The sequence below is a fragment of the Brienomyrus brachyistius genome, chromosome 1, assembly GCF_023856365.1.
Source record: "Brienomyrus brachyistius isolate T26 chromosome 1, BBRACH_0.4, whole genome shotgun sequence".
NCBI classification, from domain to species: domain Eukaryota; kingdom Metazoa; phylum Chordata; class Actinopteri; order Osteoglossiformes; family Mormyridae; genus Brienomyrus; species Brienomyrus brachyistius.
The window spans coordinates 7427634-7452422 of NC_064533.1; the positions used below are offsets into that span (position 1 = coordinate 7427634).

General features: G+C 46.2%; 3 protein-coding genes across 12 annotated transcripts; 2 read left to right on the plus strand and 1 right to left on the minus strand.

Annotated features, from left to right (window-relative positions):
• Positions 1-1024: 1024 nt before the first annotated feature.
• On the minus strand, positions 1025-5306 carry LOC125735831 (ADP-ribosylation factor 4-like). Of its 2 annotated transcripts, XM_049006256.1 has the most exons (7): positions 5108-5306; positions 4132-4212; positions 3348-3457; positions 2996-3067; positions 2713-2838; positions 2275-2343; positions 1025-1420 (listed from the first exon to the last, which is right to left on the minus strand). In XM_049006256.1, the coding sequence occupies exons 1-7, from the start codon at positions 5172-5174 to the stop codon at positions 1301-1303; spliced, it is 645 nt and encodes a 214-aa protein (XP_048862213.1). In that variant the 5' UTR covers positions 5175-5306; the 3' UTR covers positions 1025-1300. The 2 variants fall into 2 exon arrangements, with proteins under 2 accessions (XP_048862213.1, XP_048862214.1); XM_049006257.1 differs by having other exon boundaries at positions 1025-2343; positions 5108-5304.
• Positions 5307-5660: 354 nt separating this feature from the next.
• gcc1 (GRIP and coiled-coil domain containing 1) lies at positions 5661-10950 on the plus strand. 9 transcript variants are annotated; one of them, XM_049006232.1, is made up of 3 exons: positions 5661-5986; positions 6340-7420; positions 7973-10950. In XM_049006232.1, exons 2-3 carry the CDS (start codon positions 6362-6364, stop codon positions 9239-9241), a joined length of 2328 nt encoding a protein of 775 aa, XP_048862189.1. In that variant the 5' UTR covers positions 5661-5986; positions 6340-6361; the 3' UTR covers positions 9242-10950. The 9 variants fall into 9 exon arrangements, with proteins under 9 accessions (XP_048862189.1, XP_048862188.1, XP_048862191.1 ...); XM_049006231.1 differs by having other exon boundaries at positions 5662-6247; positions 6360-7420; XM_049006234.1 differs by having other exon boundaries at positions 5662-6045; positions 6360-7420.
• Positions 10951-11326: 376 nt separating this feature from the next.
• On the plus strand, positions 11327-17766 carry si:dkey-30c15.2 (uncharacterized protein LOC558938 homolog). The gene is made up of 12 exons (XM_049006248.1): positions 11327-11785; positions 11970-12013; positions 13177-13240; positions 13949-14089; positions 14426-14527; positions 14828-14877; positions 14979-15110; positions 15459-15504; positions 15604-15675; positions 15883-16036; positions 16542-16615; positions 16730-17766. Exons 1-12 carry the CDS (start codon positions 11735-11737, stop codon positions 16865-16867), a joined length of 1068 nt encoding a protein of 355 aa, XP_048862205.1. The 5' UTR covers positions 11327-11734; the 3' UTR covers positions 16868-17766.
• Positions 17767-24789: the final 7023 nt, after the last annotated feature.

The following is a 24789-nucleotide window of genomic DNA, read 5'->3' on the forward strand; positions in this document are numbered from 1 at the left end:
CATTAAATCCACTAACAGCAGAAGTGATTATCTCATTAAAATGACACCTGTCGAGGGTTATTTTATATTATATATATTATATGGCATTACATATTAGGCAAGTGAACAGTCAGTTCTTGAAGCTCATGTAGAGGAAGCAGTGTAAGGATCTGGGCAACTATGATAAGGACCGAATTGTGATGGCTAGACAACTGGGTCAGAGCATCTCTAAAACAGCAGGTTTTGTGGGCTGTTCCCGGTATGCAGTGGTCAGTAACTACCTACAGTGGGCCAAGGAAGGCCAACCAGTGAACCGGCGACGGGGTCATGGTCGCTCGAGGATCACGGTGCCCATGGGGAGCGAAGGCCAGCCTGCCTGGTCTGATCCCACAGGAGAGCTACTGCAGCACAAATTGCTGAGAAAGCTAATGCTGGCTATGATAGAAAGGCGTCAGAACACACAGTGCATCGCCGCTTACTGTGTACAGGGCTGTTTAGCTGCAGACCGGTCTGAGTGCCCATGCTGACCCCTGTCCACCTACAATGGACACAAACAGCATCAGAAGACACAAAAAGTTGCATGGTGATGATGAATGTGAGCTTGGGCCGGGATGGTAAGCGCAACGTGAGAGCAGACAGCAGGGGAGTGGAGACAATAGTGCTATGGCAGAGTACAAGGTAACCTGGTCAAGCATGAGTACACCCTGAAATATTGATGTAACAGTGATGTTTCTTACAGAACCACCTGCTAGAAAATAGCCACCAGGACATCTAGGAATGAGAAGTTAGAGCAACCTCTGAAGACCACAGCAACTCCTCAATAAATTGGCTCAACACGGTTACATCATCATCTAGGCTGCATGTCTAACCAAAATGTTGGCACTTGATTATGAAGTCGTTTGAGCCGTCTTGCACTTGCCTATCAGACTGGGATTCCCAGATGATTCCCCTCGAAAGCCAGACCGTTCACTTTACACCATCTGTACTTTGATCTGGGACCGGTGCATACGCTTTACGTGCAAAGCACAAATACAAAGTCTAATGGTGATATTTAAGTAACTTTATTTAAGCAAACTCAGGACCCACGACCCCATGCACACTGGAAAATGAGGTCCTCATTTACACCCAGGACATGCAGCTGGAGAAATTAAGTCTGTAGTTAGGAACTCTTCATCACCCCATTCAGAAGTGGGCAAGAAACTGGAATCTACTGCAGTTAAGTTCACCACTGCAAAAAAGAAACCCCCATCTATAGTGTATCCAACACGTCTCAAATCAACTGCTCACAGTTCACTTGGAAATTAATCTTGGATTTGCCCTTTTACAAGGTGCCCACTGCCCCTGTGTTCACAATGTGTCTGTTGTGTTTGATTGTTTGATAGCATGACCTAAAGTATGGGTGCTGTTCCATGCTGGGCCTGTTCCATGCTGTGGGTAGCCAGTTGGGGGAGAACCATAAATTTACCAGCCTCTGCTGACCTATCCCACAGGTATTTGGAGTAATTTTGTTGTGAAAGGTGCTATATAAAAATAAATTGAATTGAATAGCCCCCCCCATCCTCTCAAGAAGACTGAGAGCAACCATGACATCAGGCCATTGTACCAAAAAGGCTAATAGAAATGTCTAATACAGAAAGACTTGATGGGATCTACTGACAGAAAATAGGTCCAAACAGTAGTGGTGTATACATGTCCCTCAATATAAAAATCTACAGTACATCTTCCTCAAAGCAGACCACATGTCACTGCGGTGGTGTGGTTGTATTATTGCATTGTTGGCCCCTAAAATCCTTGTAAAGCACTCGGTTCCCCTGACTACGGTCTACTTGGTGCAGGGGTCGGTCGCCTGCTACCTGGAACGAGACGGTCTGATGGACTCGAGCTGGTACGTGGGCCGCCTGGCCTGACAGTAAGCCTACGCCCACCCCCACCCCCGGCTTCCTGCCTCTCCCCCCAGCTCCTCACTGTGGTCGCGGCTGTTACATATTTATTTTCCACTTAAAAACATGCAGCTGAAAACAGTTCTTAATGCTAAAGGAGTCGACAGCAGAGTGACTATGAAACATCTGTAGGGACAATAAACAGAGGCGTTTACAAAAGGGATTGGTTTCGAAACCCGTAACTTCTAAACAACGTCTACTGAACAGACACTCATAATTCGGACATCACTTCTCGGTTGAAACTCTCCTCAACGGCTCTTTCTCTCTCTCTCTCTCTCTCTCTCTCCCCCAACTGGCTCTTTCGTTCACACCGGTCTTCGGCTCGGTGCTCTCCTGCCTAGCGTTTCGACAGTTCGTTGGATAACCAGTCCAGCCCTTCGTAGAGGCCTGTACCCTGGGTGGCGCAGGTGGCCTGGACGTGCCACTGTGGTGAAAGAGAAGATGCGGAAACAAGCTTAGCATACCTGTGCTTTCAACCTTCCAGTCCAAGCATCTAGTGGAGGCGGGACCAGGACATCCGATTTGTTGGTCCCACTTCCTCTAGTTGCTTGGACCAACCTCCTCTGCAATCCGATTGGTTATCTTTCTGCACCAATCATTTTTCGTTCTGCCCTCAGAACATTTTTTGTGCAAGTAAACCTCCCATGAGCAAACATTACAGACCATAGTCTTAGGCGCATGGTCAGGCCAGCTGGCTGAAGAAACATGAAAGAGGAGTGGAGTCTACATCAATGTGACATGCTAACCCTAAACGCTTGAGCCGCTATAAGCATGCAGGAGACGGGCGACTTACGGTTCTGCTGCGAAGGTTTCGCAGGCCTAGTTTCTCAGTCAGATCGCTCACCGCCATAGCGTTGGGCAGGTCCTGCTTGTTTGCGAACACCAGTAAAACAGCGTCTCGGAGCTCATCTTCCTGCAGCTACAGAGAAAGGCGGCAAACCAAGTCATAAACCAGCCCTGAGGAGCCGCGCCTCAGGACGAACCCACAAGGGGGCGCTATCTTTCCCACTCAACTGTAGATCGCGTTCTACAGACATCTTTTTTAAGGAAGTATGCAATTGTATGCAAACACCTACCATTTTTGCGAGCTCCTCTGCAGACTCGGCTACACGCTCCCTGTCATTGCTGTCGACTACGAAGATGAGGCCCTGGATGTATACAGGCGCAGTCAGAAGAGCAGAAGGAGTGGGCATGCTAACACAGGGTCAGCAAAGGGCACTAGCTTCAAGGTCAAGATGGCCATTACAGTTTTACTCCAAGTGTTGGATTACGCAATACCCGCTGCCTCCTATAGGGGGAGCTGCTATCCCCACTAAATCCACTTCGTTCATTTGGTCGGAACAATCAATCACATCACTTATGTGTCACTACAATAATGCGATTAAGACCATCCACTGAATAATTAAAAGGTGGCGATCGATCCAGCACCTGTGTATTCTGGAAGTAGTGTCTCCACAGGGGACGAATTTTGTCCTGGCCGCCCACGTCCCACACCGTGAAGCAGATGTTCTTGTACTCTACTGTCTCCACATTGAAGCCTGTCATGGACGAGAGGAACAGTCAGCGGCAAGTGGGCAGGACAACCAAGAGCACACATTCATATCTACCCGCAGTCACCCATGCGTGAAACGCCCCCTGTCTGCAGCTAACAGCCACTCCGAAAGTGCGGTAAAGTATAAATGCTTCTTCTGGGAAATTTAACAGGGAACATAATTCATCAGGGAATCTGCACCACCATCACCAGAAAGGGGCACCCAGTGATACTCCAGGCTGTCAACGTAAGATGGCCAGAGCACTTAGAGCAGGAAAGACCCTTCAGGCTGTAAACAGCAAACAGCCATTGGTCGTTCACCCATGTTTTCATATGTTAAGGACAATACTGGCACTCTACCGTAATGACAGTGACTATGGACATCTCTATTTATTCTGTGTGATGAATACATAAATATACATTATACATACACACACACACACATATATATATATATATATATATATATATATATACACACACATACATACACACACACTATATATATATATATATATACACACATACATACACACACACACACACATATATATATATACATAGACACACACTATATTATATATATATATATATATATATATATATATATTATATATATATATATATATATATATATATATATATATATATAAAAGCCATAAATGATCCCATTATTCTTACCGATTGTTGGAATAGTGGTCACAATCTCTCCCAGCTTCAGTTTGTACAAGATGGTGGTCTTTCCTGCTGCATCTAGACCAACTGGGAAAATGACAAACAGAAAAGTTCAGGGATGACAGGAATCAATATTTAGGTGACACTTAATTTTTTATAACATGGTCCAGGAAGACTGATTAAGACTTAAGTTCCTGGTTTGGCAAATAGCCCTAAAAGTAAATATGGATATTAGGACCGTGAAAAGCAGTAAAGCTACCAGCTCTCCATGGTTCCCTACAAGTTCGTAAAGTGTCCTAATAAATCCAAGAGTAAATCTGAAAGAGGGCCATTCGCCAAGTTCCCCGCTAACTAACGCTAAGCAGGCAGGGCCTTCACAATAAAGATCCGGCAGTGGAATATATCCAACTCTGACTGGTAACCATGTGGTGTCACCATCACAACCGGCCCCACGCTGCAATGCACTGAGGAATTCTGCGAGTTTATAAAGGGATCTTAGAAACCAGCTTAGCGCAATGTGTTATGTAGTTAGATCATTTGTAGGGTCATGGCAAGCAATTTCACGACTACTTTGTCAAAGCAAATAAAACTGCTAGGAGCTGACCAAATATAAAATTATATAAACATTTGAAAAAAAGAGCTTATCAACAATACAATAACGGGCTCTAAGAAATATATCGCTACACTTCTAACACATGGTTTCATAATGCAGAGCCAGATCAATTATAACTAGACTCACGTTGGTACAGCACTGTAATATTCACACATCTGAATATAAAGTTATGAGGAAGTTACCATACAACCAGCTATCTGACCATTAACTGCTCAAGAAAAATTCTGTAAAATATATATTTCAGCTATTCCTAGGGACCCCAGATAGCAGCTAAGCTGACAACATAAATACATGTAATATAAAAGCCCCTGGACTTGCCTCCCCATCCTTCGCTACAATCTGCCTACTCGCTGACCAGCTGTAACTCACCCATGAGTATTCGCATCTGCTTTTTACCAAACAGCTTAGAAAAAAGCGACGATATGGTGAGTCCCATGCCGTGTTAAAAATGTCTTTCTTAAAAGGTAAAAAATCCCGAAGTGGAATGCAATCTTAGCACTGTGTGGGCGATTCTATCGCCTTCCTTCCCTGCCACGTCCAGGCCAACGCGGAAGAAATTACGTCACCCTTTCACGAAACTTTATTAACAACACTATAAACAAACAGCCGGCTGTTTGAGCCTGCAAACTCGCTCGTTAAAATCTGTCACCGAATATCTACTATTATATAAATACACACCTAACGTACCGTACTGAGCGGCTGGAGCATAAATAAATGAACAAATGCATTATTAGGATGTATATAGGTATATAAAGGCGTTTGTTGATTATAATTGTACAGAACATAGTGTGCATTGTCAGGTCTTGGAAGATACAAGTAACTTGGAGTTTGCGTAGCTAGAAACTTATTGTATAACGTGATGATCACGATCAGGGGATATTGTAATGAAGTTGGTTATGCCACTATTATTAGGCTTTTAAAACGAATGAAAAGACACATAAAACCCCATCTGACCTTCTCAAAATGGCCTCATTCGAGTTCCGCCGGCGACGCTGAGCTTTATTGACAGCTAACGCTGCTTCGATAGTGGTTTAAGGAAGTGGCTGCGTAGCAGCGGACACGTAAGTTTAAGGGTTGTAGTATCGCAATGTAATCAAATTAAGCGAAGTAGCAGAATGATAGTGAGCAGTAATACTGAGCTAGGTGTATAGCGAGGGCTAATTTCTGCCGGAACGGGGGATTCAGCGCGTTTGCCGACGCCCTGCCGGGCTGCGCAGCCTTAGCTGGTGCCCCTTCAACTTTTTAAATGTAAGGGGTCTTCACTGGATAAATATCTTCTTCGTCCATTATGTTTATGTCTTAAAATTGTAAGTCTGTGTGGATACTTGTGGTGTCGTAATTTCTATTAGCTAGTTGTTATTGATAGAGATTTTAACGGAATCGTCGGGAAGGTGCCTTCCTTCGTAGCCTAAAGCGCCTTAACTTGCGTTACGTGTCCAACAGCTAAACTTCCATGTTTTGCACCTGAATGATGCCAGCAATTTTTGCTGAATTACATAACTACTGCAGGTGACTGCTCTGCTGTTATCACTTGGAGATGTTATTACTGTTAATGACATTTGTACAATTTACTATTTTAAAAGTGCTTCTTTGAGTTACAGTTATGAAACCTTCTTAGCAGCTATGGACAAGTTTGGCATGAGCTTCGGAGGTGGCCCCAGCAAGAAAGAGCTTCTGGATACCATAGAGGCACAGAAGAAGCAACTGATCCAGTATCAGACCCGTTTCAAAGATGTGGTCAGGGCATATAAAAGCCTCCTGAAAGAGAAGGAGGCTTTGGAAGCCAGCCTCAAAGTTCTGACAGTGTCCCAGGAGGCCGACCTCAGCCTGCGTGGGGAGGCTTTAGCAGGGGAGCTTCCAGGCTTAGAGCCACGTTCTCCAGAAGATCACTGCTCCCTCCACAGCGAGGACAGCGTTGACACTGCCAATTCTGGGGACACGGCCACCAGTATTACCAGCAGCAGTACAAAGGGTGACCTTGTGGAGGAAGATGGGAGCACTGGAGAAATGGGCACTGGGGCCACCGGCGGCTCCCAAAGGTCTGAGGAGGCCAGTGGCTCGGAGAGCGGCATTAGTTCGGGCAGTGGGGAGCAGCACAGTGTGGGCGAGGTGGATCGCCGGATCCTGCAGCTGAAGACCCAGCTCTCCACGCTGACCAGCTCCCTGGCCACGGTCACACAGGAGAAGTCGCGAATGGAGGCCTCCTTCCAAGCCGACAGGAAGAAAATGAAGCAGGACTACGAGGAGCTGCAACGCAAGCTGGAGGAGGCCGCCGCCCAGAATGAGGCAGAGCTGAGGACCCTGCAGGAGCAGCTGGCGGAGAGCAAGGCCCGTGTGATCACCCAGCAGCACGAGCGTGGCCAGGAGCAGAGCGACCACGCCCTGATGCTCCGCGAGCTGCAGAAGCTCCTGCAGGAGGAGCGGGAGATGCGGCAGGACACCGAGCTGAAGCTGGAGGACACGAGGGAGGCCCTCTTAGAGAAGATGGCAGAGGCAGACAGGGGGGCGGAGTACCAGGCACAGCTGCGGCAGCTCTCCCAGGAACGGGAGGAGATGCGGAGAAACCTGCAGGCGGCTGAGGTGGAGAGGAGCAGGCCGAACCCGCGCGTTGAGGAACTGAAGCAGGAGATGGCCGAGCTTCGTCTGCATCTGGAGGGGCAGCTGCAGCAGGAGATCCGGAAGGTGCCGGGCCTCTCCGTCATGGCTCACCGTCAGCTAGATTTTAACATTTTAACTTAGTGTAAAATCTATGAGGTGATGCCACCCTGAGCTTTTTTTTTTTTAGTTTCATTTTCTTAATGCCAAATGATCATCCTTGTATTGTACTGGCTAAAAAAATAAGGTATAAGAGTGATATTTGACTAAGGATTATGTGATATGTTAAGGGTCTGGCACTGAATCCCATTTCATTAAATGTTCCGTTTCTGTTTTTTCACATTTCTAAAATATCCAGATATTTCTAAAATATCCAGTACTAATGTCCAGTTAGTATGACTAAACTTCATTTACACTCGTACACCCACTTTTGGTCAAAGCAGATTTTTATTTATGTATTTAAATAGGTTTACCAGTTATTTTAAATTTATTTTGAGTTTTTGCTAAAATGATTGAGCTTTTAATTCATTGGTTGGGATCCCAGTGGAACTGCTAGCTGTGTAGCGCCTGTGTCAGCTGCTAGCCGTGTAGCGCAGCCCAGCCATTAACACCACATTCCCGTGGTCCATGTCCCTGCAGGCTGTCCAGGCAGAGGAGCGTCTCCGGGAGCAGGCCCAGCTAGAGGAGGGCCGTGTGGCCAGCCTGGAGGACCGGGTGTCAGAGCTGTCGGCGCTGGTGGGCGCCTGCGAGAAGGCACGGCAGAAGGACCAGCAGGTGGCGCAAAAGTTACGCGAACGCATCCTGCAGCTGGACACGGAGAACAAGACGCTGGCCATTGCTGCTGCGGCCAGGGCCCCCGCCGACCTTGCGCTGGACGAGACCAACCTGGACGTCAACGTGCTGCGGGAGAAGATGGAGAAGCTGAAGAAGCTGCTGGTTCTGGCCTCGCAGAAGCCCTCAGCGCTGGAGATTGAGAAGACGGTCGAGGCGGAGCCCAGTGAGCCCTCCGACGGCGAGAAGGCCTCGGCACTCTACTACCAGCAGGAGCTGAAGCAGCTCAAGGAGGAATTTGAGCGCTACAAGGCGCGCGCCCAGGTGGTGCTCAAAAACAAGAACGCCAAGGAAGGGGGTGTGGCCAAGGAGCTGGAGGCGGCCCGTGAGCAACTGGCCGACCTGAAGGAGAAGTACATCGGGCTGCGACTGCACTGCGACGAGGCGGAGGCGCGGCACGGGCACGAGCTGGAGGTCCAGCGGCAGCAGGCCACCGCCCTGCAGCAGGGTCACCGGCAGGAGCTGGACCGACTGGAGGCCCAGCACCGCGAGCGCTTTCTCCGGCTGGAAGAGGAGCTCCACCGACACCGGGACCGGACTGCAACCCTGCTGGCCGAGAAGGAGCTGGAGGTAGAGCAGCTGCGGGCCGGGGCTCTCAGGCCGGGCCGGGCCAAGGCCAGGGCAGCAGAGGTGGAGGAGGGCGCAAATCCTGACCAGGGAGACGTCATCGCCCAGGCCCTGAAGCTGGTGGGTCCCAATGAGCCGACGCTGCTGCTGTATGCCGAGGAGCTCGCCCGGCGCGAACAGGAAGTCGGCACCCTGAGGAAACAGAAGCACCAGCTGGAAGCCGACGTGCACCAGCTGCAGGCGAGGCTCGTCTCGCAGGAGGAGCGTCACGAGGACGAGGTGTCCGTGCTCCAGGCCCAGCTGGAGAAGCTGGCCAGGGACCAGAGCCGCGAGGGCGCCAACCTGGAGTACCTGAAGAACATCATGTACCGCTTCCTGACGCTCCCCGACGCGCACGGTCGCCGGCAGACCCTCACCGCCATCCTCACCATCCTGCATTTCAGCCCCCAGGAGAAGCAGGCGGTGGTGAAACTGCAGGAACAGAGCTGGTGGAGCCCAGCAATGAGATAATGTGACTTGGGGTGGGGTCAAAGCCCAACAGTGTGTGGTATTGCAGTGCACTGTCCTTCACCAGCTGGGTTACCCTATCCCACACAGCGGTTCACTCTCTTCCCACTGGTTGCTGATTGACAACACAACTTATTTCCATTAACTAATGTACTGTATAATGCAGTGTTTCCCACCTCAGTCCTCAGGGACCCACAGACAATCCATGTGGGTGGTCTGGGTCCCAGAAGACATGTTTGGGAATTACTGGTATGATTATTGGTACTTTTTCTGACTCTGCAAAATATTTTTATAATGACATTTTACTTATCTGTCCTGTATTTATCTAAATTCCTGAGTGACAGGAGAAATCGCAACGTAAATTCCCAAACGATTGCCAAAGGTTCAGCGTGCATTTACTGGCCGACGTTTCTATCATCACCTTGACGCAGGAGTGAAGTTCCTTTCTGTGCCTGTGGGGGTCTCTATGAGGTATCGAAACTGCGTTGGCCACTGTGCTTCGCCATTCATGACACTGAAATAAAATTACACTGCCAGGGGGCTCGTAATTCCTTATCGCACTGTACTTGGACTGTGCCGTTTGCAGGCACTGATCTCACGGGGGTGTGATGCGCGATGCCCGTTAATGAATATGAGGCGCGTAGCAGCTCAAGCTGACGCTCACCCTCTGCGTTCACTGCGACCTGCGTGTGACCTCTTTTCCCCCGCAGCAATATTATCAGTTTAATTTTGCAATCCTCTTGTTCCTGTTTAGTTTGGCATTTGTTTATATTGTTTTAAAAGCTAGGTGGGGAAAATCTATAAAAGTAAAAGATTGTACTTTGTGTATTTAGGCAGCTTTGCCTAACACCCTGCCCACTGGTCACTTTACTGGAGCCGAGACTGGGAATACGACAGGAATTTCTCAAGGATTATACCAATAATCTTATTTGCTTAAGGTCTGATTCTATTGAGCCGTTACGACGGCGGTTGGTTTGTGGTTGTGTTCATTGAGTCCTTCATATCCTTAAGTTTTGCTGGTACCTCGCACCTGATTTCAAAAGTCAAGCCAGCTGTACGGTGAAGGGAAAATGTATTATTTGTTGAACTGTTGTTTTTATGTCCTGTGTAATTTGTGGAATATTGTATTTAAAAGACGGTGGATCTTGCAGCACCCCGAATGCGGTACAAAGAATAGGCCTACTGCCTGTAAACACTGAGACGGGACTGATGCCGGATTTTTGACTGTTTTATATGCATGTCCCACCCCCACCCCCCGGGTCACGAGACTTTTCTGGCTCACCTGAGCATTCCTGTAGACAATCACGAGTGCCCGAAGCGTTATAATGATCAGAAGGTGATATGGCACCCAGCAGACTCTGTGATGGCGCGCCTGTTCTGGTGGAACAGATGGGTGCGTTTCATCAGGTGCTTGGTCAAAAATGGATTTAGACTATCAGAGTTGCTGATAGGAGTATGAAAAACCCAACACAGGTGTGCGTTTATGAGAGCTGAACTATTTGAGGACTTAAAGGAATGCAAAGAAGGTGGAAAAAGTACTTACCTTGTGTATGCTTTGTTGTACTTTGAAGTATATGCAGTGTATATTTGCTTATCTACCTGACACTGTTTGGAAACACTGTTTAAGGGGCTTGAATGGTAAACAGAAATTCACACCGATGTATATTTTAAATAAGTGTTATATCCAAAATAAAATTATTTTCCCTAGTGAATGCCTGTTTGTTTTGATATACGCATCATATAGTTTACATGATGACATATTCATAATTTAAAAATGACAATAGCCAGCATAGATGTTGATATATTACAAGTCAGGGCTACAACTAAATGTGTTTTGTTAATATTATCAGATCGGGACTCGACAGCCTTTTAGCTAGTAAGCACACAAACTGTATCTGGAGTAATTTTCCATCCATCCATTTTCCAAACGGCTTATCCTACCGGGTCGCGGGGGGTCCGGAGCCTATCCCGGAAGCAATGGGCACGAGGCAGGGAACAGCCCAGGATGGGGGGCCAGCCCATCGCAGGGCACACTCACAAACCATTCAGTCACACATGCACACTTACGGGCAATTTAGCAACTCCAATTAGCCTCAACATGTTTTTGGACTGTGGGGGGAAACCGGAGTACCCGGAGGAAACCCCACGTCGACATGGGGAGAACATGCAAACTCCACACACATGTGACCCAGGCGGAGACTCGAACCCGGGTCCCAGAGGTGTGAGGCAACAGTGCTAACCACTGCACAATTTTGACACTTCGATTTCATCCGGAAAAGTGAAACTCGCTTTATTCCGTATTTATTCAGCTCACAATGCGTCCTGCCCGTGTCACGCAAAGATTTAATTCCGCTTTTACTAGCTGACGAAAGTGTCGCCGGTCGCTTTCACCATGGAGTGACCGGTCATGGGCGGAGACCGGGTTAATCAACGCCAGAGGGAAATAAGAAAAGCTGCAGGTACCACAGGATCGCTTTGTTTATCACTTGCTTCGCCATGGAGCCGCGGGCGGACGGCGCATTTCGGAACGCGCTAACCAACGACCAGGTACCCAAACCTAACGCTTTACACTCCGGCGATTAGACGTCAAGTGGGAATTTAGAAAGTTTCATCGTTAAATGTGCTTTGAAAAGATCTGAAAAACGTCTGAAAAGTTTTGTTTTTGCATTGTCGTACATTTTGTTTTAGTATGTATTTTTTCTTATTTATAATGTTTAATTATGTCTTTTAGATTGAAACCTTATCTATCGTGTATTTATCATCGTTGTCATTAAGGTAAGGATGCCTTTTCCGCAGGCTTTATTTACTTGGCGCCTAAATCACTCCATGTGAGCCATTACTTGACACGTATCTTAAACATTGCTGTCCCAGTCCAGGTACGGTGACGGTGACAGTGCACGTGAGTGTGCGGTGTTAGTGCTCGGGCTGAAAGCGCGCTCACCCCCCAGCCAGGTTTAATGTTTAGCAGTTAATGGCTGTTGTGCTTCGTACCAGTAATCCCTAAAACAAAGTAGTTTATAAAGCATCTTGATTAAAGGGGCTGGCTAAAGTTCATCACTCATTTGCATCCTAGATTACTACTAAGCACGGGAAAATGCGTAAAATTATGCGTCCAGAATTTCATCAGATTGTTATTAAAACCAAACTCCCCGGGACTTGAAGTACAGCTTTAAGCGCTAACGCATCACTCGGTATACGCAGATGAGCAGACAGGTACAGACACCCTGTTAATGTTCAGCACTCAATCCACCGGACAGCACCCGTTAAAATCACCCCAGTTCTGCAGGCCTTGGATTATATCATTTATGCATGCGAATCTACGTACATATACACTCGGTGACCCCACTGAAGAAATGCTTATGTTTTTATATATATATATATAAATCTAGATGATATACCAGATCACATGAAGTTGACCTGTTTACTTTATTGTTCATTTTTTTCTTTATTATAAAAATCACGATAAATGTTTCTACATATTTTCGCGAGGACACTCATGTTATTCTAATCCTACTGCTAAAGTGTTATTGCGTCTCATCTAATGCAGTAGTTCTTCGAACGTATTGTACAGGTGTATCTCGATAATGGGGAGTAAAACAAGAAAGATATGAATGCTTTAGCTTAACGTTTTCTGTAACTGATAAAATAAAACATTTTTCTTCTTTTCCTTGCTATTGATTAAATTTGTATTATTGCCGCTGTCGAGCGTCCAGGTCAGGGTGTCAGTAAAAAGTAGGTCAGGCTTTATTATGCTATAGCGTAGATAGGCGTCAATAAAAGATTAATGTAGGACAGTTGTTGATTATTAGTAAACTTATCGCCATGCAGTTTCATTGCCTTTGAGCGATACCGTGATGGACAGGCTGTGCTGTGATGTATGTTTCTTCTTCTCTCTCACAGAGCTTGTGTCCCTCAAGCTGTTTTGCTTTCTGTTGCAGTTTGCTTGGGAGTTCCTCTGTCCTGGTGGCGGCTGTCATTAAGAGGCGCCATCTGAACAAACAGGTGAGTCACACGCAAGCAAAAAAAAAAAAACTCTTTACCGAAATTCGATGGCAATAATATGTATCCGGATGTGTGGCTGCATGGGCAGGCTGTGTCAGCGAAAGACTGCACGAGTTCTGGTCCTGCACGAGACAGCGGGACATGCCTGTAAAATTCCCATAATGCATTTCACGTATCTCCATGTACCACAAATACCTGAGGTTCAAGCTAATATAATAGGGCAACTGGATGAAGCAATACTGTAGATTCCAGTATTTGGCAGCTGGATATCGCTGTAAAATTCCCACCACTCTATCTCCATTCATCGCAAATACCTGAAATTCGACGTAATATTATACCTGGCGAAGCAATGCTGTAAACTGTATTACTCAAGCCAGTGTGTAAGGTAGGTTCGCTTGTGTCTTTCTGCTACAAATCTGACTGCAGAGTTTTTCGTTTAACACTTCTTATGGGTTTGAACCTTGTCATCATTCTTTGCTCCCCACCAATCAGAGATGCATTCAAACCCAGAAAGACCGCATGCGCAAATATGGGTTCGATGCCCGGTGTCAGTGATTAAGAAGATCTTGGGATGGCTGGTGTTCTGAAGGTGCTGGACAGTAGAATCAGGGTTTCTGGGACGCTGACCACTTTATCTGCCTCACAAACCGGGCAAGGCAGTTAAGGTAACATTTCCTTGGGTCTCTTTGCCCCCCCCCACCCCCCCAGGCCTGGCCCCTGCTCCAGCTGGCCCTGGCAGACTTCCTGGCTACTGTGCTGCTGTTCCTCATCAACGTCATGAACGTGGTACCGTCCGCTGAGTGGCCGGACAACATCCCAGTCTGCGAGCGGTTGCTTCCCCTCTCTCTGGCAAGTGCGCCTGCCTCATGTTTTACGCGGCGTGGGGTGGGGTGGGGGGGTGGTTATAGAATTCATATTTGCTTAATTTTCAGAGCGACTCACTTTGGGAGTTCAGTTAAAGCAGCTTCCCCCTCCCTCCTTGAACAATGTGGAATAACCTACAAAGCAATGTCAGACCCAGATAGTTTCACTTTTCAAGGTCCATGGAAGAGTCAGACTGGCAGCTCTTACTCCTTTAATTGAGAACCGAAAGCAGCTAACAGATGTCATGAAGTCCAATAGTTAAACCATAAAGGGAGTGATTGAGGTCGGACAAACTTATGGGCTCTGCAATTAACTTTACAGGCTTTTTACTGTGTCTCCTTCCTGCTGGTTGTGGTCTACGCGTATGAGTCTCAGCAGGCGGCAGGAGGCTGGAGGGAGAGGCCTAGTGCCACTCAGGAGCAGGTGAGCATCTGGAGTGAGGCTAGCAGATGTCGGCTCCAGCCGCACCTTCCCTAAACAGGCGACGCATTTTCCGCTAAACGGATTAACGCGATCGAGTGAATTCTCGGGGACGGACAGAGGTGTTAACGATAATACGCTTTTTCTAGTTTCATATTTGAATCCATCTTTACTTCTTCCCGTAATCGCGCTGTGGAGTACACACGTTATTGCATATGTATCCTTATATGGTGAGACGACAAAAAATCTTGAATAGTATCTTTGAGAAGGTCTGTCTGTCTCTTCATCCCTCTTCTTCTGCAGTCACAGAGAGGAGCAGGTGTGGCGTCACCCATCTCCTATGCCATAGCGTGGTGAGGAAAACCGACACATAGGACAGGGCCTTCTGCTCTTGCTGTCACTCTGCCCCGTTTTCTCTAGAACTAAGACTCAGCCAGCCTCCCTTCCTCCTCAGGATGGTCCCTGTCATCATCTACTTCTTCTACATCGCCACAGAGGTTTTGGTATCAGCCAGGATAGTGAAGTGGCCGAAGGATCCAGTGTCCAATGAAGGAATGAGCGAGAAGTACACTATGTTCTGCTCAAGGTAGCTCTGCATGGCCTTGACGTTATATCCATGACAACCTTAGCAGAGCGCTACATTCCACCCAAGGTCGGTCCAGCTGGCCTTCATATTCATAACAACCTATATAAACTTGCATGCACAGTCATATAGTCAAGATGCCTTTTTACAGCATAGTGCCTGAAAACCAGAAGTGCCTTTAAACAAAATGAGATAAGATTGCTGAGCAGATCTAATGTATAACCTTCTAATCATTCGAGAAACAAGAGGCAGAAAAATGAGCTCTGTATATCGGTCACAGCAGTCCTCCTCCTGTCAAAAGATGTGTGTAACTCCCTCTTAACACCTGATTTCTTGTCATCCATCACACAGCTGCGTTCTATTCCTGCACATCAGGAACGATACCTGCACACATCCGGTAGGTGCCGTGCGATTCCCAGCATGCACTTTCAGCAGCCCGAACAGTTATGGTTCCTTTATTGAAAAGTTCTCCTTTGTCTGCTTGTTTTATTGACAGGACGTGGCACATGACATATTTGTGAAATGCTTTTTCTTAATAAGCGCACTGTCGGTGCTTGTCTGCTGCGCGGTAGGTGTTTGAAGACCAAGTCGTCGCCATATCGAGAACACAATCCTAAATATACAGACAAAACCAAATGTAAACAAAATAATACATGAACATAATTAAATGCAGGCAGTATGTACTGGTGTAGAGGGTTTACAGCATATTGTCCTGTTCTGTGGAATGTAAATTCGTCACCGTGGGGATTAACAGCCGCTTCCCCCCCCTGGTCAGGTGATATACCATAAGGTGAGCTGTTGGCTCAGAAGGTACGAGGGCCAGGCCATGTTCCCGGTGGAAGGGGATGGCTTCAGCCGCAGACAGCTGAGGGGCTCGTGTATGACAGCCAACTCTATGGTTCTGGTCATCATGTTCTGCTGGATCCCAGGTTGTGCAACTTGCATGTTACTGACCCGCTACGTACATGCTACTTATATGCTACTCATACACTACGCACACTACTTATACACTTCCAATTGCACTACTTGCACGGTACTCAAGTGCTACTTATATGCTATTCACACACTACTTGCATACTAATAATTCTGTTAGTGTGTTAATTGTACACATTCTATCAATACAGAATGATTACTTTTGATAACTAAATTACAGGAATAACCTGATTTCTCTTTGTAGTAGATTCATAGTATTAATACATATAAACACTGATCTTTTTACTGAATTTATTTGAGAAATTTTTACATTTGATGGAGGTATTTTGTGAACTATATACTTTTCTGTAATTTGATGGTGATTAATGCTTAGAGGAAGGAACATTTTTGTTATTTTCTGCTTTATTCTGAAGCCCCAGACAGAAAACGGGATATTCTGGAGGTGCTGTGAATGTGGTTGCTAGGATGGCACTGAGTAATAAAACTTTCTTCTTTCCACAGCCATTGTACTCATTGTTCTGTCCTTCATACAGAGCATACCCCAGGAAAAGCTATTTCCTCTCTATGTCACACAGGTAGGCTCATTGTTTTTCTGTCTGCAGACATTTAAACCTTCTTAAAGGCAAAGTGGGACGGTTCCTCATCACTCTGCTGCTGAAGCTCAATGGAAGCTCTCTCGCCCCCTGCAGGCGTTGACCATCTCCCTCCAAGGCTTCCTGGATAGTATTGTGTATGGCTGGAGGAGGCAGAACTTCCGTGAGGCGATGGGTGAGAGGATGCCTCTGCTGGAAAAAGCCTTCTACGACGAATCCCTGAGTGCAAACTGAGCTGGACAAAACCGGGGAACACAATGGCACCCGGAGAACCAATATACAGACTGCAGCCACCAAGGGGCACAACATGGAACCCTCCTTTGTACTTTCAGCTTCATATAGAACATTTGAAGCATATATTTGTATTCATATATTTTTTTCCACGCACCTAAATGCAGTATGTTACTCACGCATACTCTCCTCTTGCTGAGATGGACTCACTCCAGAACAAATTCCTGAAATGAAATCCTGCGCATCTTCTGCACGGTCTGGCCGAAGGCTCAATGACATTCGGTGATGAGGGAGCTCTTCTGTAGGGTACTGAGAAGACGAGAGAATTTACAGGAACTTCTGGGAGGTTGTGAAGACTGGGAGGTGTTTCAAACAAGGAAGGGCAACAAAAATGAAGAAGTAGTCAAGTATCAGCAGAACCCTGAGGGAAATGAGGATTCAAAGCCATGGAAGAACATTCCAAACCATCATGGAGGCCAAGCCAAAACTATCTTCTGGGGGGGGCACTCACTACAAACCTTGTAGGCTTTTGAAGGTTTCTATAGCTGGCTCAGTGTGCAGCTGTAATTCTGGGCTGATTACTTCTAGAATGTTCCACACACTAACTCTGACAACCATGAAGACTGAAAGACATTAATCAATCTGGACATACAATCTCAGGGATTGTTTTAATTTGTTATTTAATTAAACATGTATTTTGATGTATATTTGTTTAAAAACAAACTCACAGAAGGTTAAAATTGCAAAAGATGAGGCATAGTCAGGATTCAGTTCCACATGCCTGATTTAGTATTAAATGCCAGTGGTGGTGCTTTTTATTATAATTTATCAAATTATTTTGTGTGTAATACGTCACAATTTAATTTGTAATGATTTGCCAGATTAAACTGACATCAGAATTTCCCGCTCTGACCTCGTGATTCTTTTATGGGAGAAATTCACGCGATTTGGCTGCTGTCCCGGCCCAAAGTTCAGGTTGGCAGTTCTGTAGGTGGGGGACGTCGGCTCCATAGTCACACCTGGTACAGGTGAGATTCGTTCATTTCGTTCATCTTGTCCAGCAGGACAGGTGAGACGTGGTAATTCACTCTGAATAGCAACAATGGGACACAGGTGGAAGTTCAATATAACAGGAAGTTTCAGAGATGGCCTACAGTGGCATTTCAGGCGATACGCGGTAGGCTGGGATTCCAACAACACCTTCCCAGGGATACATGCCAGAACCACGGCATGGGATCAGTCAGATTTACTGATGTGATTCGTTAGCATTAACTAGTACATGATTTCAAGGCGTGTTACCAAGAAATATAACTAGCCAGACAAATGGTGAGTGAGAAAACAGAATTAGCATATCATATAGGGGCGAGGAATTCGAAGTGGGCTAGGTGTTATGTCTGAGGGGTCATGTGACCACAATAATTGAAATTGATTTTTTCCACCTGGGCCATATATTTGTACATATTGACTGTTTTGCCCATTCCGTGGACTGGACACCGGGATGCTCCCGTGTTTGGTGGGGCTCTGCTGGGATTTCCCAGTAAGACATCATAAATCAGATGCAGGTGTCAGCATTGGTCTGGGAGGTTTATTGCATTTTATTGCTCAAAATTCCCCTGGTAGAATGCGAACATGATGCGCTTTTAAGGTGAAAAGTTTGAACAAACAGCCGTCTCACGGCAACGGAAACAAGCCGAGACGCCGTCAGTCAGTAAATGAGAGTAACGTTGGTCTGGTCTGGTAGGTTACAGACACGTCCAGGACCCCCCCCCCCCCCAGCATCCCATAAACCCCTGACTTCCTCTTGTAAACCCTACTGTTACCTTCATGGTATTGACCCCACAACCAAGTGGACTGATGCTGACACTCAGAGAAGCTGCTCTTTGTCAGTCTGGCTTTGTAATATTTATCTTTGAAGCATCCTGGTCTCAGTAGTGAGATATTTCTTTTTACAAGCCTCTATATGGTAACTTTCTTTCATATGAACTATACTTTGTTTGAAAGCCTGCTGACACTTTCTGACTGTAGGAATAGGTGTGAAGTTATGTGCTAACTTTAATGATTTAATTATAATCTAAGTATGGAACAGAAATGGGGCATAGTTAGATAAATGGTTGCGGGGGGGGGGGGGGAGTATTTGGGGGAGGGGTGTCAAACATATAATATAAAAAGCATTATTTGGAGGGGGGTCTAAATCTCCCTCTAAAATAGGTCTAAAGATGCCCATGGATTGAAAAAAAAAAAACATAAAATAAGAAGTATAGCTTCCGTTTCGCAAAAAAGAGAGAAATGCGTAAAAAAAAGAGCTTAAATCACAAACCAGTAGACACTCCACACGGTAGAGTTGCTTTGTAATGGTTTCTCTTCCAGAGGAAGGCCGGTGTTCCGTCCATCTGGCTAATCACCGAATTTGATCTGCTCGGGAGTGGAAAGCACCACAATGGAAATTCAGGTTTAGACCAAACCGGTTCTGCGATTGACGCCCTAGTAATTTCAGATACCATGACGGCTCACTTGGCTGCCGGTTAACTTTGTCTTTTGCGAACGGTTTTATGGGGAAACATTTCTGCGGGGAAAAAACGCATAAGTACAGGAAACAGAGAGTTCACCGCATTTTCACAACATAATAGTCGAATGCTTATCGTCGCGTTAATGCCTTTAATACCGTCACTGTACTGTAATGGTTTTTCTTATAGCACTGTTCACTAGAGGGCGCTATACACACATGGCTTTCCATAGTTCCCAGAGGGTTTCCTTCTTGTAAGATCGCCGCGAGTATAACTTAGTACAAGACTAAATAATTTAACAGAGTATGAGCAAGACATGCCCTGCCATGGAAAGGCACCCCCATCTAGCGTGATTCACTGCCTTGTGCCCTGTGCTTCCTAAGATAGGCTCACCATGACCCTACTGAGCAGATGGAAGATGAATGAATGAATGAATGAATGAATGAATGAACTCATCGTCTGTGTTTGATGGGTATTAAAAATCTGCTGTTAAATTCCTGAAAGAACACTGTTCCACCACTCAGGCCGTACATTATTTCCTACTTAACTGGTTTTTGCTTTGCTTTGCCTAGTAGAATATGTGACCACAGAATTTAAATGTTGGGGAGGTTGAAATGAATAGCCCTCAGTTTCATTCAGCAACAAGATGCGACATTTTTTACATCCTAAGCCTTATTAGGGGTAATTATCTGGACAATAAGTCATCCCACCTGCAGTGTTTGGCATAGATGAGGATGCAATTAAAATTCCAAAACTGGACCTCTGTGAGGTCGATGGTTTCTGCACACAGTCCTGTTAAACACCACAGTGCCAGCACTGCTGCTCTCAGACTGAACTATTTATATCGGCATGAATCAAGATGTTGATCTTAACATTGAACTAATTATGTTATAGATAGATAGATAGATAGATAGATAGATAGATAGATAGATAGATAGATAGATAGGTTATTTACGTGTTTGTTGATTTGTTTGTTCATGTTATTGATCCCCATGAGAAATTTGGCACAATATTGTTTAGCTGTCATTGTATCATTTAATGTCATTGTATCATTTAATGTCATTGTATCATTTGGTATCAATTAAATACCAATTAAAAAAAATATATTTCAGAGTAGGGGGCGGCATGGTGGTGCAGTGGTTAGCACTGCTGCCTCACACCTCTGGGACCCGGGTTCGAGTCTCCGCCTGGGTCACATGTGTGTGGAGTTTGCATGTTCTCCCCATGTTGTCGTGGGGTTTCCTCCGGGTACTCCGGTTTCCCCCCACAGTCCAAAAACATGCTGAGGCTGATTGGCGTCGCTGAATTGCCCATAGGTGTGCATGTGAGAGTGACTGGTGTGTGAGTGTGCCCTGCGATGGGCTGGCCCCCCATCCTGGGTTGTTCCCTGCCTCGTGCCCATTGCTTCCGGGATAGGCTCCGGACCCCCCGCGACCCAATAGGATAAGCGGTTTGGAAAATGGATGGATGGATATTTCAGAGTAAAGACCCTCCCATACCCAAAAGATGGCATTTAAAGCTGAAATTTCAGCACCAAAGGCAAGAGTGAGCTCAGGAAAGAAAGAAACCGTCCCAAACCATCCCAAAACCTCAGGCTCAGGAAAAGATGCAGCTAGAAGGCATGACATCATCGGCGCAGTGCGCTCCGGGTCTTGCTGGTATACTCCTTAAAAGCCCTGATGATGAAGGAGACATAACACATCACCAGACTCTAATGGAAAAAAGCAGAGTTTACCGGTGGTTATTTGCTGTCCTAAAAACAGTGTTTTGGTTAGAGATTTCTTCACTTTTACAAGTGGGACAGTATGACCTGAGTAAATGTCAGAGAATCTAGGGGACTGTACTTCATAAAAGAGCATCGCTGCCCGTATAAATTGCAGCAAAGTCAGCAGTGAACACAGAGGCACAAAGATACCCAACAGCAAGATTTTAGAGGCTCAGTTTGCGAAAGACTCACAAACTATTGGGGAAAAGAACAGACGATGCTGTGAATTCTTAGAAAAAGTCCAGTATAAACACTCTGAATCTGGGGACAGATGAGGGACCCAGTACTTTCTGAAGAGTACACCGGAGTGGGCGCCATAGCAACCACCAGCTTTCCCAGAATCGGCAAACGCACCCAGTGCATCTGGATAGAACGGGAATGACCACAAGCACCTAGAACCACTAAAGGGTCACTTAGCAACCTTATCTGTAACCCTATTAGAGCTGTTCACCTGCTCTTATTTTTCAGGAGCCTGTGGAAGTTTGTGAATAATCTGACAGGAAAAACAGAAGTAATGAGGTGGATCGCATGCATGCAGGCAAACACGCCCATGCTGTGAGGGGAGGGCAGCAGCGGCTGAAGGTCAAATCGTACCATCGCTGGAATGACAACTTGGTGCTGTGACCAGCAGGAGGACCTGGGACTATTATAGGCACAGTGGGCGAGAAGGTTACTTTGACTTGGTGCTAATGGTCTCGATCTCTCGGTCCGCGATCACGATCCCCTGCTCTGAGAGGGAGAGGACCACCTGACTGTCAACAAAAAGTACCCAGGAGGAACTTATGCGGAATGTTCAGGATAGAGAGGAGGGTGACAGCAATGAAATGAGAATTGTCACCAGGAGCAGGAAGTTTGAACACATAACCCCTGTTCTTAGGTCCCTGCACTGGACTCCTGTAAAGTTCTCCTGCTTACATATAAGGCACTTAAAGTTTTAGCACCTGCTTACCTAACAGAACTAATTCAAGTTTACAAGTTGCATCGTCCACTCAGATCACAGAATGCAGGCTCCCAGTTCATTCCATATAAAGTAGCAGTTGGGGGTAAAGCCTTCTGCTACAGGACCTGTATATTGTGGAATAGTTTGCCAGCCCATGTTCAGGATCCCGAAACGGTCTCAGTCTTTAAATCTTGTCTGAAGCCCTATTACTTCAGTTTAGCTACCCTGCAACTTAACACATAACACACTGTACCTATGGGTGCTGGTGCTGCTGTACACGCCTTTTTGGACTGTTCTTGTCCGTTAATGTATCTGTGCATGTTCTGAGCCCCCATTCTCTCAGCCTTCCTTCCCACTTGTCCAGAAGGTGTCTGAGATGGGCACCATCTGAGCTGGAGTCCTGATTCAATCCCATGGAGGGGTGACATTGTGGATGTAACTTACAAACTGACCCATTGATGGACTTTGGCTTTGACCTTGACCATAGTTTACCTTTTACTTTTAGGAACCACACCCATTCTCTCTTGCCTGGGGGGGGGGGGGTTGGGCAGTCTGTTGACTTTGGTTCCTCTCCTCTGTCTGTCTGTCTTTCTTTTTTTCTTTCTTTCTTTCGTCTTCCTTTTCCCTTTTTTAATTATTGTGTAGAAAAGATGTAGGACTGTATAACATTCACGTAAAGTGCCTTGGGGTGACTCGGATATGAAAGGCGCTATATAAAAATAAATTATATTGAACTAACCAGCCCCATACATGAGACACCAAAGGCCACTTTACATCAGACACAGGCCTATGTCAAGGGTGCAACTTGGTTGAGGCTAGTTAATAGATAACAGTCAAGATCGCAAGACTATTGTAAACCTCAGGATGTCTGTATTCACCAGATATGCATTTCGCCTTTGTAAGACAGAGCACTGTCATTCACTTCACCTGTCTCCTTCAAGTCTCTTGCTGCCCAGAGCTTGATGCCCAAGCCTGCACCCTGCTAGACTCTGCAGACTCAGCACCCTCTTGTGTCTTTCCTCACTTTTCATTCTGCCCCTGCCCCCTCTTTGCTTTTGACCAGTTACCATGCTTGAATGAAGTCCCCATTCCTTGTTCTACATGTCACATGACTCACAGAGAGCTGACCAATCAGATGAGCCAGCAGCTGTCACACAGCCTCCTGCCAGCTGACATCACCTTCAGATCATTAACTCTATCACCTTTGGGCTGCTCTTATCAGCTGGTACAGTGACTCAGTGGGTAGCATTGTTTTTGCACACCCCCCAGACTGAGGATTTGAATACCGCCTCCGCTCTCTAAGTGTGAAGTTTGCATCTTCTCTCTGTGTTGCACAGGTTTCCTCCAGGTCCTCATGCCGCAGTGCAATAAAATACGCACCTAGATGAACTGGTGTCTCTCAATGGCAAGCAGCGCGTGACGGTGTGTGTGTGTGTGTGTGGATTATGTTTTTATCACATTGTGGGGACCAAATGTCCCATACAATGTAATAAAAAGCAGTTTTTTTTACATTGTGAGGACCATTTTTCAGGGCCACACAAAGATCTGTGAATGCAAATAAAAAACTAAAAACACCAAAAGTCTCGTATTTTGTTTGGTTACTTATGGATAAGGTTAGGGCTGGGTAGGGGTTAAGGTCGCCATGTTGGGATTAGAGTTAAGCCCATAGAAATGAATGGACAGTCCCCACAAAGATATAGATATCTAATCTGTGTGTGTTTGTGTGCATGGACTCTGTGATGGACTGGCATCTCGTTAAGGATGCTCCCTGCCGGATGCCCTGTGCTTCCTGGGTCTGGCTCACAGTTTCCATTGACTCTGTACTGGATTAGATGTTGCAATATGGACTGAAGGGTGATGACGCCTTGGTCTCTGCCAATCTATGCCATGTGTGCAGCTGGATGTTTTAGTCAGCAGTCAAGTTAGATTCCATCTTCAAGGGGACAAAAGCATCCTGGGCCCTGAACCGGTGACTGCAGGATAAAGTGAGCCAGCACGATGTCCCGCAGCCCACGCGACAATCACAGAGCCCCCAGTTTAAATAAAGCATTCAGTGGAAGCTTCCAGATATCAGGTAATTCTGGGTTCTCATAAACAGGAACCAGAGAAAGTAACTAAAAGGCAGCACTGAGACGTACACGGGTGTGGATTCACATGAGCGCTTTGCTAAGGTCGAGACCGACACGGCATAGCAACCAAGAGGCCCGACTGTGCCGAAGCAAAACGACGTATCACTTCCTTCCTGCAGGCGCATGTGAGGCGGTGTGGTGTGACCCTCTACCCTCCGAGACGGGGAGAAAAAAATGCAATGGCTTGTTTTAAGAAGCAGCTCTTACACGGCATGCAACACACTCCAGAGGAAGTGGAAGGTTGCTCCTCCAGTGATGAATGATTCATAAAACAGTGATCAGCTATGAGGCGGATATGCAACTGGTCAGAGATAAATATTCAGATTTTTTACATTTAAAATAGCATAATGAGTAGATGAAATGGACTACAGTCATACAACATTACTGAGAAAAAGAATCATGTGGACAGCTATGTGTGGCTGTATCCTTATCGTTCCACAATCTTAGGTGGACTGGTGTGTCTAAATTGCCCAGTACTGTGTGTGTGTATATGGTTGCCTGCCCCCCACCCCAAAAAAATAAATAAAGAAATAAATGTTCACAGCGGGGTGGCATGGTGGCACAGTGGTTAGCACTGTTGCCTCACA

Bases quoted from the DNA above. Each gene is read 5' to 3' on its own strand.
- LOC125735831 (XM_049006256.1), bottom strand. From the start codon at position 5,174: ATGGGACTCACCATATCGTCGCTTTTTTCTAAGCTGTTTGGTAAAAAG. The intron at 3,458-4,131 runs GTAAGAATAATG...CGTCCATGACAG, and splicing joins GACCACTATTCCAACAATCG to GCTTCAATGTGGAGACAGTA. The intron at 2,344-2,712 runs GTAAGTCGCCCG...CTTTCACCACAG, and splicing joins GAAACCTTCGCAGCAGAACC to TGGCACGTCCAGGCCACCTG.
- gcc1 (XM_049006232.1), top strand. From the start codon at position 6,362: ATGGACAAGTTTGGCATGAGCTTCGGAGGTGGCCCCAGCAAGAAAGAG. The intron at 7,421-7,972 runs GTGCCGGGCCTC...ATGTCCCTGCAG, and splicing joins TGCAGCAGGAGATCCGGAAG to GCTGTCCAGGCAGAGGAGCG.
- si:dkey-30c15.2 (XM_049006248.1), top strand. From the start codon at position 11,735: ATGGAGCCGCGGGCGGACGGCGCATTTCGGAACGCGCTAACCAACGAC. The intron at 13,241-13,948 runs GTGAGTCACACG...CCACCCCCCCAG, and splicing joins GGCGCCATCTGAACAAACAG to GCCTGGCCCCTGCTCCAGCT. The intron at 14,090-14,425 runs GCAAGTGCGCCT...TTAACTTTACAG, and splicing joins GGTTGCTTCCCCTCTCTCTG to GCTTTTTACTGTGTCTCCTT.